Source organism: Thunnus albacares, chromosome 21 (assembly GCF_914725855.1).
Source record: "Thunnus albacares chromosome 21, fThuAlb1.1, whole genome shotgun sequence".
Taxonomy (NCBI): Eukaryota; Metazoa; Chordata; class Actinopteri; order Scombriformes; family Scombridae; genus Thunnus; species Thunnus albacares.
The window spans coordinates 9070296-9084314 of record NC_058126.1 but is presented as its reverse complement, the minus strand read 5'-3'; the positions used below and the strand labels follow the sequence as shown (position 1 = coordinate 9084314).

Genomic DNA, 14019 nt, shown 5'->3' with positions numbered 1-14019 from the left:
CTCCATTTACTGTATCTCACTTCCAGTTTAAACACCAGTCACCACTTTTAAGAATAGAAAATGAGCAATCAAGCACGCTGTTCACGCCCAAGATTCAGTTCCACTTACAGCGAACCAATAACACAGAACATTAGAGTGAAATAACATGACATAATCATAAATGAAACTAAAACTGTCATACGTTAAGGGGACCTCTTTGGACTGTTTTATTATGTCAGATAGAGACATTATATTTTCCTGATTGGCTGCATTTCCTTTTTCTGAGCAGATAAGAGACTGAAACACTCACAAAGAGGCAATTACAAGCTCTACAGGGGACATGAATGTGTAAAATCATAATACAATGAGCACATTAAAGCAGGATTCCCCTTCTTCAGTCTCTTTTTTTCTGGACAGATTTCACTGTCACCACTGTTATGTGTGCACGTGCATTCGTGTGCCCATACAAAGTGCTTTTATTCGCAATTAACATGCTATTTCCTGTGCTGTGTAGTTATGAATTGCTTTTACCAGTACTGTTTGCAGAGAATCCTCTTCCCACAGTATAGAAGTTAATTACAGCTGAATTGTCATTACTCGACTTGGCCATGGCTTCCTGTAAAGCTCTTTTACTGGGCTCTTGCCCCTCCACTGAAACCTGAGTGTACTGCTGCTGCTCAAAGGAGCAATGTAGAGAAAATCTGCTCCTTTTTTGGTCACTCTGTCAGGACATCTTTTTGCTGTGGCTAAATGTTGGCTAAAATACTGGTGGGTTTTTTTTTGTGAAGACAAGAGTTATGTGAGGGCAGAAACTAAGAATCCTGCAAAAGGAAATATTAATGCTCCTTTGCTGGCAAAAGATATGAGTTGGACTTTGTGAGACTGTATTTCAGCAGATTTTTTTCCCCTGTGGTTATTTCCAAACATCTCATTTCAAGATTATGTGTACTGATTTGAAGAAAAATGTAGCAATGACAAAGAAAAAAAAATCCAGGCAGCTATTTAAATAAATAAAATGAAAGAGAATGAAAAAAAACAAACATATTTCTCCTGATTATAAATAAGGAGGCAGTTTTGTCTTTGCAGCTCTTTGCATTCCTTGCATAATAATACCCTGTTGTTGTCAAGGAAGGAAGGAAGGAGGGAGGGAGGAAGGAAGGAGGGGAGGAAACTGCTTGAAAGAAAAGCAACTGCTTGTCCAGACAGTGTGAAGTGAAATGCTGTGGATTTAGGAAACTGTCCGCAGACAGAGAAGGCGGCGGGAGCGCGACTTTAATTTGAGAGATGTGGCTTAAATAGTTTGGACGTCTTGTCGAGAAAAATGAGCTCTAAAGAAACAATTCTGTCCGATATTGAAAACATTATTTTTTTTTCGGGGACGGGGGGCGTTACTTTGATGATATAGTCTGTCTATTTTTTTTTTCTCTCTCAAATCATGCCACGTTTGAGATTACGCCTGTGATGGGCTGAGCAAACGCAAATGATCATCCTCCTCCTGCTTACAGCTGCTGCTAGACCTCCAAGAGAGGGCTGACCCAAAAAAAAAAAAAAAGTTAGCGAAGTTGTCTCCTGTTGTTTGCCATATATTTTTTAATTTTCAAATCTTCTGTGGCCTTGACTTGACTTCCTCAGCCTTCAGACAGCCTGCTGTCCGCCGGCCCGCCCCAGCATGCTGGCCTGACGTCTGAGGAATGGCATCGGCTGTTTTTGAAGGGACGTCGCTGGTCAACATGTTTGTCCGGGACTGCTGGGTTAACGGGATCCGGAGACTCATCATCAGCCAGCGGGGAGAGGAAGAGGAGTTTTTCGAGATCAGGACTGAGTGGTCTGATAGGAACATTTTATACTTGCATCGGAGTTACTCCGATCTGGGGCGGCTGTTTAAAAGACTCGTTGAGTCTTTCCCTGAGGACAGAAGAGACCTCTCCAAGTCTCCGCTGATAGAAGGTTGGTCTGAAAGGAAATGACTGTAGCTAAATGACATTTTTTTTTATTACAGGAAGTGATGATAGAGCGTTTAAAATCGGGGTTCTCAAAGTGGGGTCCGGGTACCCCCAGGGATCTTTGAGGTGGGTTCCAGGGGGTCCACAGCCAAAAGAGGAATAATTTATTTTCACTATACCTCCCTCATGTATGTCAATGGAGTAGACAAAATATTAGGAACACCATTCAATATGATGCACTCCAGTACACCACCACCACCCACTACGACCTCAATAATAAAGTAGAATTATCACCTTTATGACAATGTCAACAAAAACTGAAAATGTATAAACTTTGTAAATGTAGAATTTATGGCAGAGCTGTTGCATTAGATTGCACAGGTGTACTTAATGAAGTGTGGTGAGTGTATAATTTCATTCATAAGTAACACGGTGACAGAGTGTATGACTATTTTGGTCATGGGATTCATACACTTTCTATAATAAAACATCTGAAAGCAAAAGTGTTATCAGATGGGAGACTCTGGGACAAAATCTTATCAAATGGGGCTCTGTGGTCTAATTTGTGTCAGTTTAGGGGTCCTTGATGTGAAAAAGTTTGAGAACCACTGGTTTAAAATATCATAGAATTACTGGGGTCAACTCTATTTCATCTGTCTCTGTCATCTCTCTCAGTTATTTCACTTGTTGGAAAGTTTAGGTTCAGCATATTTCACTTTACCAGAGCAAGCAAATGTTTCCAGGGGAGGACAATAATGTATTTGTCAGAAAACAGAAAAACAAAAACAAAAAGTCCAGTGTATTCCTGTTTACAGTTCGCCTCAGATCGCACAACAGTTCTTACTTTTTAAAATATACAATTTTGAACTAAAAGGGCATGTTTTCCTGATATTTCAGCTTTTGATTACATTGGGCATCACACCATAATCGGACCTAATGGCAATATGTAACATATGATGTTCAAGGAAGCAAAGAAGGAAAACATCAATCAGGATTCAGGGCTAATCTGAACTAAACTACTTCATAGACCAGATTGACATGTGTTTGTTTGGACAGGTTGATAATTAACAAAGTCCACTTTAGGATGTCACATTAGCAGACCTATCACATAGCCTGTAGACCACGACGAGACCAACATGCTGACAGCATGTTTCAGATCCCTGTCAATATTTAGGACTTAAAAGGCCGTATGGTCTGTGAGGTCTGCTCTACATCTGTGTTGCCTAAAATTTGGATTAATGAAAACCTACCAAAAAAACATTGACCTACATGTGGAAATTTGCTCTGTGCATCTGATCCATTGTAACTCTGCAAATACTTTGATGAAATGCAACGGGCAGGAGTATTCTGTATGCAGGTATTTGGTGGAAGGAAAGGAAAAGCACAGGGACAACATACAAACTACGCAGAGGAGACCAGAGCTCGCTGCTCTCCTCCCATCAGACTAAAAGTAGACATTTAAGTCTGCACTGCAGTCATCACTCACATATCATTGTGTGATATGATTTACTCAGACCATATACTACATAACCACAATAGATGCACCCTGTGTGTGGCAAAACACTTCAAGCCATATTACATTTAACATTTGGTCTATCGTTTTTCTCAAAAATCTGTCAAGATTTATGAGCAAATGACAGATGAATTATCATAAATCCTCAAAGAAACATAATGCTGTTGCTGCACTTTTTTAATTTGTGGAAAGATACTGGTGTAATCCGGTAAAAAACAGAATACAGAAAAGTTTTAGGCAGTGCTTTATGGAGGGACGTGTTTTGCTATGTGTAGGGTGAACCTATGGCCCCCAGGGTTTGGATCTCTGACACTGTGGTGCCCTGACATTGCCAATAGGTTTGGCAGAACTCCCAGCTTGTTCTGTGTGTATGATCACCCCACACAGTCTCCTTGGCACTTCCCTTTTGTCTCTACCCACTGAGCCTATACGAATGCTTTGGAAACATCCCTTTAGTGGCGACTGGAAAGCTTTGCTTCCTGCCCATGCACTGAAATAGCTGACAGAGTTGTTGACAGCTTGCTGCTTTGCCGCTGCCAGAGCGGCGTACAGAGCATTTTGGGAAGAGACATTTCAGATCCCATGACTGCACTTCTTTTTTAATGTTTGTCACAGTTTCCTGATCACAGCGAAAAAAAAATAAACAGAGCTGTGATATGAGCTTAGAAGTAGACATTAGTAATGACTCATGCTGGTTTGACAATTTCATTGATGGATAGTAAGCCACAAGGTTAATTACATTCCCCTAATGGCCTTTCTTTAATTCCTATCTCTGTTCAATATTTCATTTTCATCCCTTCAAATTGCCACTCAAGTTTGAAAGTCCTGAGAAAAACATAACTCCGGCCCTTCTCAGTCCACTTTGCTCCAGTTTCTGGCTCCGCTCATGTTTTCCTGTGTCTGTGCTGCGCCTAGGCAACAAGGAAGGCGTGCAGAGCCTTCAGACTGATGTCATGATGGGAGAGAGAGAGAGAGAGAGAGAGAGAGAGGGTGACTGGGAGAGGAGTGGGCTTCCCATATTTAGTCCCTGTGGTCTGTGAAGGCTTCATAACACTTACCTTACATGTGACCCCAGAGAGAACACAGACAGTGATCCATGCGAGCCAGACTCCACCGAGGAATGTAGACGCTGTGTCCGAAATCACTCCCTCGTTCACTCATTCACTACTCCCTACATGGGAAATACTCAATAGTTTACTCTCGGACACTTATGAATCATCATTTCAGTCAGTTATCATAGCACTTATGGTAACACTTTATTTTAAGTCCCCCTATTTATCATTAATACTTATAGTATATAAGCAAATATAAGTGTTTATTTATATATTGGTCAACAACTATAACTCCTCCTGTGGGCACCCATAAGTGGAGGCTGGTGTATGAACAGATAATGAATGACATTATTGTAAAACATAGTTGTAATAATATAAAATATATCTTTCTTTAATCCGTAAATTATATGGTAAGCTAAGCAAACTGACTGCTGGCTGTAAATTCTAGGTAAGGACAACAGTGAGACTTATTAATAAAGGAGCTTTGACTTGTGTTGTTGGTGCAACCAATCAGAAAAATAACTATTGCAAATTTCAGAGGCACTTTATTTTCTACATAACGATAAGGTGACAGGAAACGAGAGAGGTGCAACAAAGGTCACAGGCCGGATTTGAACTGAGGGTGTTGGAACTTATGAGATAGTTACCATGACACACAGCAAATGACAAAGATTTGACAGTTAGAATCTGGAAACTCAAATAAAATGTCACTAAGTAAATATAGTGCAGCAGGTAGCAAGAAGGGATTGACTTCATATACAGTTATTCACAATACTAGCTCACACTGGGTACAAGAAGTGCCTGTTACATTTTTCTTACGGCCATGGATGCTTGCTTTCATATCATCTGCTTGTTGACTGAGGCGTCCAGAAATAACATGTTGACGAAACTGCAGAGTCAGTGGTTAGATGATAAAGTGTTAGGCCGCTAACATGTGCTTATCAGATCCATACTGTTAGCTGTGAAATAGCTGGTGCTTACAACATCTGATGACTGTTTAGATAATGTGTTTGAGGATGACTTAGACGCAGCCTCGTTCCTGTTCTACAGCTACTTCTACTGTGTTATTTCAACTGAAAGATTGTCAACATGGCCTGCTGTCATAGAGCTAACAATAAGTAACTTCAGCAGTATGACTAAATGTCATATGGTGTCTGTGTAATTACTGTTATTGCTACATTTGAGCATCTTGTTGCACCAGGTAGATAAGAACTGTCACTTAAACAAGCAAAACCACTTGCTGCCTAAAATTGTTTTGTTGGAGAATAATCTTCAGAAAGAAGAAAATGTTGACTACTTATTACAGAAGGACCTCCGTGGCCAGGAAGTCAATGCCGGATATAGGAAGAAATACACTTTGTGGACTCCAGTAGGAAGAAACATAGGTGGTTTCCGTGTCAGTGTCTTTGAAGACATTTCCCAGAGGGCAACACTGTAATAATAACACAGCAGATCAGAGATGAAATTCACACAGATGAATATTTTGTATTTTTTGAGATGACTTTGACATGATGAGCTTTACATTTGTGTGCTCTTGTGGTTTACAGTACCTAGGATATTCTCCCGAGGCCTGCGCCTATTTGGTGATTTGCCATGCACATTAGTGAGTGGAGGGGTGCGGTGGGAGGGGTGTCCAGGCAATCCAAACCGGTTGCATTTTGTTCTGCCTGCCTTCGCAGACCAGGTCAACTGCGTACATCCGTGTTTTATGCTATTTCCAACACTACTTACTGAAGGCAACTTATGTAAAGCTCTACAAAATCCCCCAAACCAAGTTTCACTTTTGTTATACATTGTTTCACCAGTAGACACGTCTACTTGTGCAGGAAAGGTTTTATTTTGATTATCGAAGTGGTGTCCAAGAAGTAGAGGTAAATATTAATATCAAATTCAAACCAGCATCTGTCATCCACAACAGTTCGTTTATTTGAGCGCCTTTAATTTCATTCGATAAGCATCCTTTACAGTCATTTGATGGCAGCAGGTACGTGTTGTATCTGCAGTCTCTACTGCAAGAGGAAAGAATCGTCAAACTACGATTAAACATATCAGATCCACTGTGGTTATCTCAATTAAGTCTTGCGTAACCAGCACCAAACTGTTGCAAAATAACCACACATACTTCTGTTTTGCACATATATCTCATCATATTTTACACAGCCTGCTAGTTGGGGACAGCGACGTGCAACCACGTGAATATTTAAACAGACTGTTGTTGCATCAGCAAGTTGAAAATACTGACATTGTCATGTATGCACTGCAAAATCTAAAATTCATCCTGCAAAATAATTGGTAACGAACATATTTATCCAGAAATGTTAATTACAAAGAGACAATTCCTGCCCAGGGCAGCATGTTTGCTCTTCTATTTATTTGCACTAGCAACCCTGCATGTCCTAGTAGAGTTTCCTCTTGGGGAAATCTGCTCGAAACTTTCCACTCCATTACCAAACTGTCAGTATGTTATGGTGGAGAGAGCATTGCTTTAAAAGGGATGAAATGACTTGCTGTGATTGTTATTAGCTCCTAACACTGCCTCTGATAATACATTCTTCCTAATCCCACCCTGTTTCCATGTGCACCCTAGGTGCCCTGTGCACCCAATAAATAATGTGCATTTGTGCTCTGTGCCTTGATTCACAACGTTAATGTCCTACATGGCAGGAAGAGTACATAAACTTTACTACCTTGTTTACGAGGGTAGCAAATAGCTCGACTGGGTGGGACCTGAAGTCTCTGAGGACAAGGTCATCATCCAGGCTTTGTTTACGTTCAAGATGTTAACTTCTGTTAACTGACATGAAGCATCCAGGTTCTATCTTTGGCATCAAATCTCCATATTGAACAGCATGGACTGTGACGATATACATTATGTGTTGTATTCACTTCCACACTTTTAAATATCCGAAGTGTTTCCTCCTGAACAGAGCTGAAAACAGTCTGAACAGCTTGCAACTTGCAGTCTGTATATCTCACCATTGTATAGGTGGGGTGAACCACACTGAGACACATTCACTGCTTATCAGGTCTGGTTTAATCCCATTTAAGATACTGAATATTGGTGCTAAACTCTCAAAAGCATCAATAGAAAAATATCTGCAGTATTATTGGTTCAAGATCACTTAAACTGTCACAAAACTTGATTAACAGCTGTTCAGTTATGACATAACAACATAATATATCCGTATAAAACATTCATGAATACTGTCAGTAGTCTAAAAGGAACTTTTCAAGTTAAACAGGAGAACTTGATCCGGAGGCAGTTTCAGCTTCAGACTGGGTGGGAGTCTCACTGGGTTCCTAGCAATGCTTTAACTGCCCAGTCACTCCTCACATCCCCCTGGGTATGATGTCATCACTGTGGGCCATTATAAATGGATGAGGCTGTGACTGTGCATAGTGTTGCTTTAGGCTCTCTTACTCAGTGCTTCAATGTAACAGGAACCGCTGTGTGACTATGTTTGCTCTGTACCACTTAAATCAGACAGAGCCTCATCAGTGCGGCTGCAGTCTTCATCATTATTCTCCTCACCACATCCCTTTGTCAGCATGGCAGTAAATGATGCTCTGCTGACTGCTCAGTCACATGGGCGGTAGCCTTGTAGTCTTGTGCTAAATGTGCTGATTTTACACTCCCACTCACTCTTAAAATTGCATTCCTAGTTTTACGCGGGATTAATGTGCTATCACTGACTTTGTTGTCTGTAGCTTCTCTACCACTTTTATTACTTTCCTCTGTTGTTACTGCTCTCATAAAAATGTTTGCAATTACACTGGCGGTTTTACTGCACCAGTTTATACTGTGTAGAGCTGCAATGATTAGTTGATTGATCGATTAGTTTTCAACTATTAAATGAATCGCCAACTGTTTTGACAGTTGATTGATTGTTGATTTCAGCTTCTCGAATGTGAATATTTTCTGGTTTCTTTACTCCTCTATGACAGTAAACTGAATATCTTTTGCTTCTGGACAAAACAAGACATTTGAGGACGTCACCTTGGGCTTTGGGAAACAGTGATCGACATTTTTCCCTATTTTATGGACCAAACAACTAATCGATTAATCAAGAAAATGATCGACAGATTAATTGATAATGAAAATGATCGTTAGTTGCCGCCCTAATACATACACTGTGTTCTTGCTCTGAAGACAGTGACGAGTGGTCTATTTTTTCTCTCTCTCTCCGCCTGCTTGGGGCAAATATCAGTGGACATTGTTAACAAAAAGGTTACAGCATTAAACAGGCTACCACCTTTTCACATGCATTTGTGGCAACCTTTTTAAGGGCTAGGAATAAATTCAGACTTGTCTGGCTTTTTGTCTCCTGACCGATGGATAGATAACACTCTGATGGCATAAAGGTCAAAGCAGCTGCCCTTTTATATTGTTCAGGCACAAAAATTGTTTTGCTTAACATTTTGATTGTGGTAAACTTTCTTTGTAGATTAAACTCTATAGTTCAGTGCTGATTGTTTAATTTCTATGATATATTATCATTTTATCAAGGTTATTTTAGACCGTAGTTATTGATGCTGTTGCATTGGATTACATATTGTATTGAGAGGTTTTGAGGTTGCCCAAAAAACACCTCTCAGTATGACACACCACCACTAACTGTGACATGAAAAATACCAAATGTCCTGAGCTTCACAAAATAAAGATGAATTGCTGAGCTGTTGTATTGAATTGCTTTGGATTGTATAAGTAACTTATAAACTGGTGACTTAGTGTATTTTAAAAAATATCCCTGAAATCCATCATCATGTTTTCAGATGTTCATATTTATTTGTTTCAGGACTGGTGAAAATCAAAGAGGCAAACGACATCGAGGAAAAACTGAACGAGGTGGAAAGACTACTGAAGAATGCTATCAACATGCCGTGCAAGGTGGGTCCCTCATCTCCAACCTATAAAACCATATCTAAGTCTTTATTAGCATGTTAATGTTCAGCGTGCATTAGGAGACTTTTATTTCTTGCCTGTGACTACTTAGTGGATGAAACTTGCAGCAATGCCGACTAAATTACTCAAATCCTCACTCCACAGTATTCCAGGTCAGAGGTGATGTTGACTTTCTTTGAGCGGTCGCCGTTGGACCAGGTGCTGAGAAATGACAAAGTCCACAGAATCCAGCCATGCTTTCAGAGCCCCATCAAGATATCAGGTACGTCATACAGTATCTGGTATTCTTGTGAAACACGTCAATGGATCCACTGTTGACATTACTAAAACTGTGATGACCTAACATGTGATGTAATATGCACTCTGTACCTTTCAGAAATCATGCGGTCGAATGGATTCTGTCTGGCCAATACAGAGACCATCGTATTTGATCACAGTCTTCCAGAAGAAAAAGAGAGACCTTCATCCACTGACTCTGTGGAACATACGTGAGTATTAAGACCTCAAAAATGGTCTTTTCATAAGTTACTCTGTTAGATTGGTTATGGAACTTACTGCTGCATCACTTTGAGTACAGCAAAAGTTTGTCCTTCCAAGGAAGCTGGGGTATAATCCAAGTCAATTTAGCCCCAAGCTGGCTGCAGCATAACTCAAATTACCCCCCTTGCTTTCCAAAAATGTAAGAATTTCCGCGTTTGCTATTGAGGATACAGTAAGTGCTTTGGTAAGTCCTTGAATGTGAACCGACCCCAGGACCCTCCACCCCAGTATACACCACAGGAAGTGTGTCTGTGCACCTCTTCCTTCCCTGGGTGTGTGAAGGAAGCAAAAGAGGAACACATTCCTCTCGGCGCTTCACACACCCTTCACATCACCCTTAAATGGCTGACATTCTACTACTGACCTTGTGTTAGCAAATGAAGACTATATGGGGTTGAAAGTGATGATTAAAGGGTCTCAAATCAAATGCATCAAACTTTTAATATCTTGGTAAGACTACACAGGTCTACCCTGACCATGCATGTAATATGTCTTTCATTCTTCTGCCAGATATGAGGATGGCTCAGAGTTTTTGCCAATGGAGTCAGACCTGTGTGATGAGGAAACAGAAGCGTATGTCACCAACCTGTCCTACTACCATCTGGTCCCATTTGAAACTGACATCCTGGAATGAGGAACTTACACAACAGATGCCTGCTGATGGACATCTGATGCTATCATTGAGGACGATATGTACTCTTAAATGGAACCTAGCTATGCAACGCTGCACATAGCTGCTCCGATTTAATCTGCTGCTGCCGGAGTCGGGCAGATGAACAAACCAAAATACCGAAAGAATGCAACAGCAGCACACCACTTTATCTTTTGCCTCTTTATGTGACGTCACCAGTGTGCCTCATCCGGAGCCTTACTTGAGTATGTCAAGAAAGAAAAAAAACATGAGGGATTTGTCTGTAGACCTACTGCAGAAGGTTTTCAGGTGACGTAGCACAACCTTTAGCGGGCCATTTTGACGGCCCTCAGTCCTCAGCACCATTTTGAAGCATGCAGCATGGGCCACTCTGAAAAAAACTTAAATCTAATCTATCAGAATCTGTGGTTTGGAGTGTGACTGCAATCAGAGGGACGAGAACGCAGCAACCTAAATTTGGTAACAAATGTTCCTTATTGGTTACTGTTACATATAACTTTGCTGAATTTACCAGCTTTCTTTCTTTTTCACTCCGTCGTTACATCCTCAGCATTTAACTGTGCACAGCTAATTCTCCAGCGGACCTCTATGATGGCATAGTGGCACTGGATATTGCCTATTTCTCCTTTAAACCGCTCCTTCAAGTGTAATCCAGTGTTACCACTCTGGTGCTTTATTCCTGTGGGAATACAGGAAGCTGTCATGAAGCTTTGTGTATCATCTTTGCTTACGGTGCAATTTTTCCACCAGCGTTTAGGAGCTTGTTTTTGTTAGTGTAACACAAGCTTGAAACTCACAGGATGATTTCAGTTTTGTTGCTGTGATGTGCAGTTGATTCTTTGGCGTGAGAGTACTGCAAGAAGCAAGTGAAATTAGCATAAAGAAAAATTTAACAGTATTCTGACTATTTTATGCTAATAGACTCCCAGTTAGCATAAACCTTGGATTAATTTGTCATGGATATATGCATATAGGCTTCTGTGTTCACTTGTTTCTTGGGCTACTGTCAAATCGAAGAATATAAAAGAAATATTAATATTTCATTTTGTTACAACACACTCTTTCCAAAGTGAGAACATAATGCTGCATTTTTTTGGGTATCTGTGAGAATTTTAATGAAGTTTTGTCTGAATAATAAAGTAGAATGTAATTGTGTTAGACATGTAGCTTGTAATGTTGCTTGTTTTTGTTTTTAATAATTTGACATATTAGAGAGGAGAATGAGTGTTGCCATTATGTGGATAACTGAATCATCTCACTGCTGTTGTTGCCGTCTGACGAGTGATAAAACAGGGCAAAGAAAGCTTTGTTTTATGGGTCAACGGAGGTCATATGCGACCCCTTCTGTAAGATGACGTGAGTGGGTTCAGTCTGACAGCTGACTACAGTCTTGGTGAATGTGGGAGTCTGCAGTTCGGCCCGCGATGGGGGAACAAATCCTCTCTTTATCTAAAGAAGACAAATGACCTTGCTGTACTAAACACTTTCTATAGGAGAAGTTGTGTGAAACAGGCAAACACTTGATTTAAATTCATGCCTTTTGTATGTTTTATGGGTCCTCCAACCATAAGGACGGCACTTTCGCTTTGTGTTCATGTGTTTTTAATGCAACCGAAAGGCAAAAATGTACATTCGTGTGGGGCTTAGTGTAAACAAAAAAGCGTTTTATTTAGACAGTTCAGTCAATGCAGAAGTCATTGTGGCCTTACAATGTGGGCTAACAGCTTGCGTCCAGTTTTCTGCCCCCTCTAAATACAAAGGCATTCAACCCTCACAAACTTGGCACACGAGACCTCAACAGGATGGTCCTCCGCATGAGTCTATTTAGTAACACAGTCATGATCACTCTTCACCCCGTGAGAAAGTACAGCTCTTTCTCAGGGTGCAAAACTCGGTGAGAAACTCCACTTTTTCTTTTTTTTTTTTTGGTCTCTGTTTTTGTCTTGAATTGACATGGATATTTTATGGTCATAAAACTTATGCTGAAGTAATCTCGCTTGCAGAAAACAGCACACATAACGGCAATGATTAATATCATTCAATGATAAGGAACTGGAATTTCTGATTTAAAATTTTGACACCGAGGTCACATTTTCTCTGCTTGATGTTTATCAAACATTTAACGATGAAAGATTAAGACCCTTTGCAAGCATAGGGCAGTGCATTATAAATATTCAAGTTGTCAATCCAATGGTACTCAACCCATCCTGTGCAGTGAGTGGAATGAGTTAAAACATGTTTAAACATATCACTACACCCATCATGCCAGCCAGGGTGTGAGGATTCAGAGGAGGACAGTGTGATAAATATTAATAAAATAATATTACACAAAATATTTTTATTTATTTGGTAAACTTCAGCCACATTCTGTGAAGCTAACCTTTCGACGCCTTGTTATTTAATGTTTATGTGCTAATGTCTGATGTGTGTAAATGTGTCAAAACAAAGGACTGAATGGAGATAATGCTAATTATGTGGTCACATGTTTGAAAACTTTAAAGCTATTCTGACAGTATTAGATACAAATTATCCTCAAAGATTCTCAAAGAAATAAATATGTTTTCAATACAATAAATGCTCATGTGACGTTTTCTTTGTTGACTTTTGTTGATGGACTGTTTGGGGGGAACTATTGTATTTTTTAGTCCACTACCTTTGTTTGACAGTAACAGCTACTAGCTACTTTACAGATTAATATTTTACATTCAAAACATATGATCATCTTATTAAATATGATACATTGATATAGATCAAAGTAGTCAACAGTGTGTTAAATAATTCAGATTTGCTTTACCTTGAGCTACAACATTAAATTGCTACTTACACGTTCATGCATTAGCGATAATAACCTACTATTAATATACTCCTATAAATATATAATATGATACATAACCGGATTAAGCTTCTTGGGGCAAAAATTAGCAACAGGGCTCCTATTAACCCCCTCTGTGAATTTTGTGCAGTATTTCTATGATGGAGTATTGCATGGCTAATTAGATTTAGTGTAAATAGACCTTTTGACATGTCACAGTAGGAAAAAACATATGTGTAAATAATAAAATGAATAATGGCTGAATTCTATTTAGCTGTGTCAGTTTCAGGGTGCATGCTGGCTCACACTGTCTTGGCTTGCTGCAACACTTAAATGGAGCAGAGCCATCATTAATGTTATTAGCAACACCTGCGCTTTTTGCACTATGTGTGTTAAAATGTCTGCTGGCATCATCCTGCACTAACTGGTGTAACGAAGCTGACAGAGGAGCTGCCAATTAAGACTAATTTCGTAAACGCCTACGCAGTCCTGAGAAGAAGTCTAATCAGGCAACATGGGTAAAACATCTGTGTGGGTAGACTATGGTGTGTCAGAGCTTTAAATAGATTTTGAGACAGTAACCCTCTTCAAGATGGGCCTGCAAAATCAAGCTGGACTCCCATTT

General features: G+C 39.9%; 1 protein-coding gene across 1 annotated transcript; it reads left to right on the top strand.

Moving 5' to 3' along the window:
* The first annotated feature begins 1160 nt into the window (after nucleotides 1-1160).
* On the top strand, nucleotides 1161-13157 carry pxdc1b (PX domain containing 1b). The gene is made up of 5 exons (XM_044339911.1): nucleotides 1161-1926; nucleotides 9284-9375; nucleotides 9535-9652; nucleotides 9767-9878; nucleotides 10441-13157. Exons 1-5 carry the CDS (start codon nucleotides 1671-1673, stop codon nucleotides 10562-10564), a joined length of 702 nt encoding a protein of 233 aa, XP_044195846.1. The 5' UTR covers nucleotides 1161-1670; the 3' UTR covers nucleotides 10565-13157.
* Nucleotides 13158-14019: the final 862 nt, after the last annotated feature.

Excerpts from the sequence above, each read along its gene's own strand:
- pxdc1b (XM_044339911.1), top strand. The coding sequence starts at position 1,671 with ATGGCATCGGCTGTTTTTGAAGGGACGTCGCTGGTCAACATGTTTGTC. Across the intron at positions 9,376-9,534 it reads CTATCAACATGCCGTGCAAG|TATTCCAGGTCAGAGGTGAT; the intron begins GTGGGTCCCTCA and ends CTCACTCCACAG. Across the intron at positions 9,879-10,440 it reads ACTGACTCTGTGGAACATAC|ATATGAGGATGGCTCAGAGT; the intron begins GTGAGTATTAAG and ends TTCTTCTGCCAG.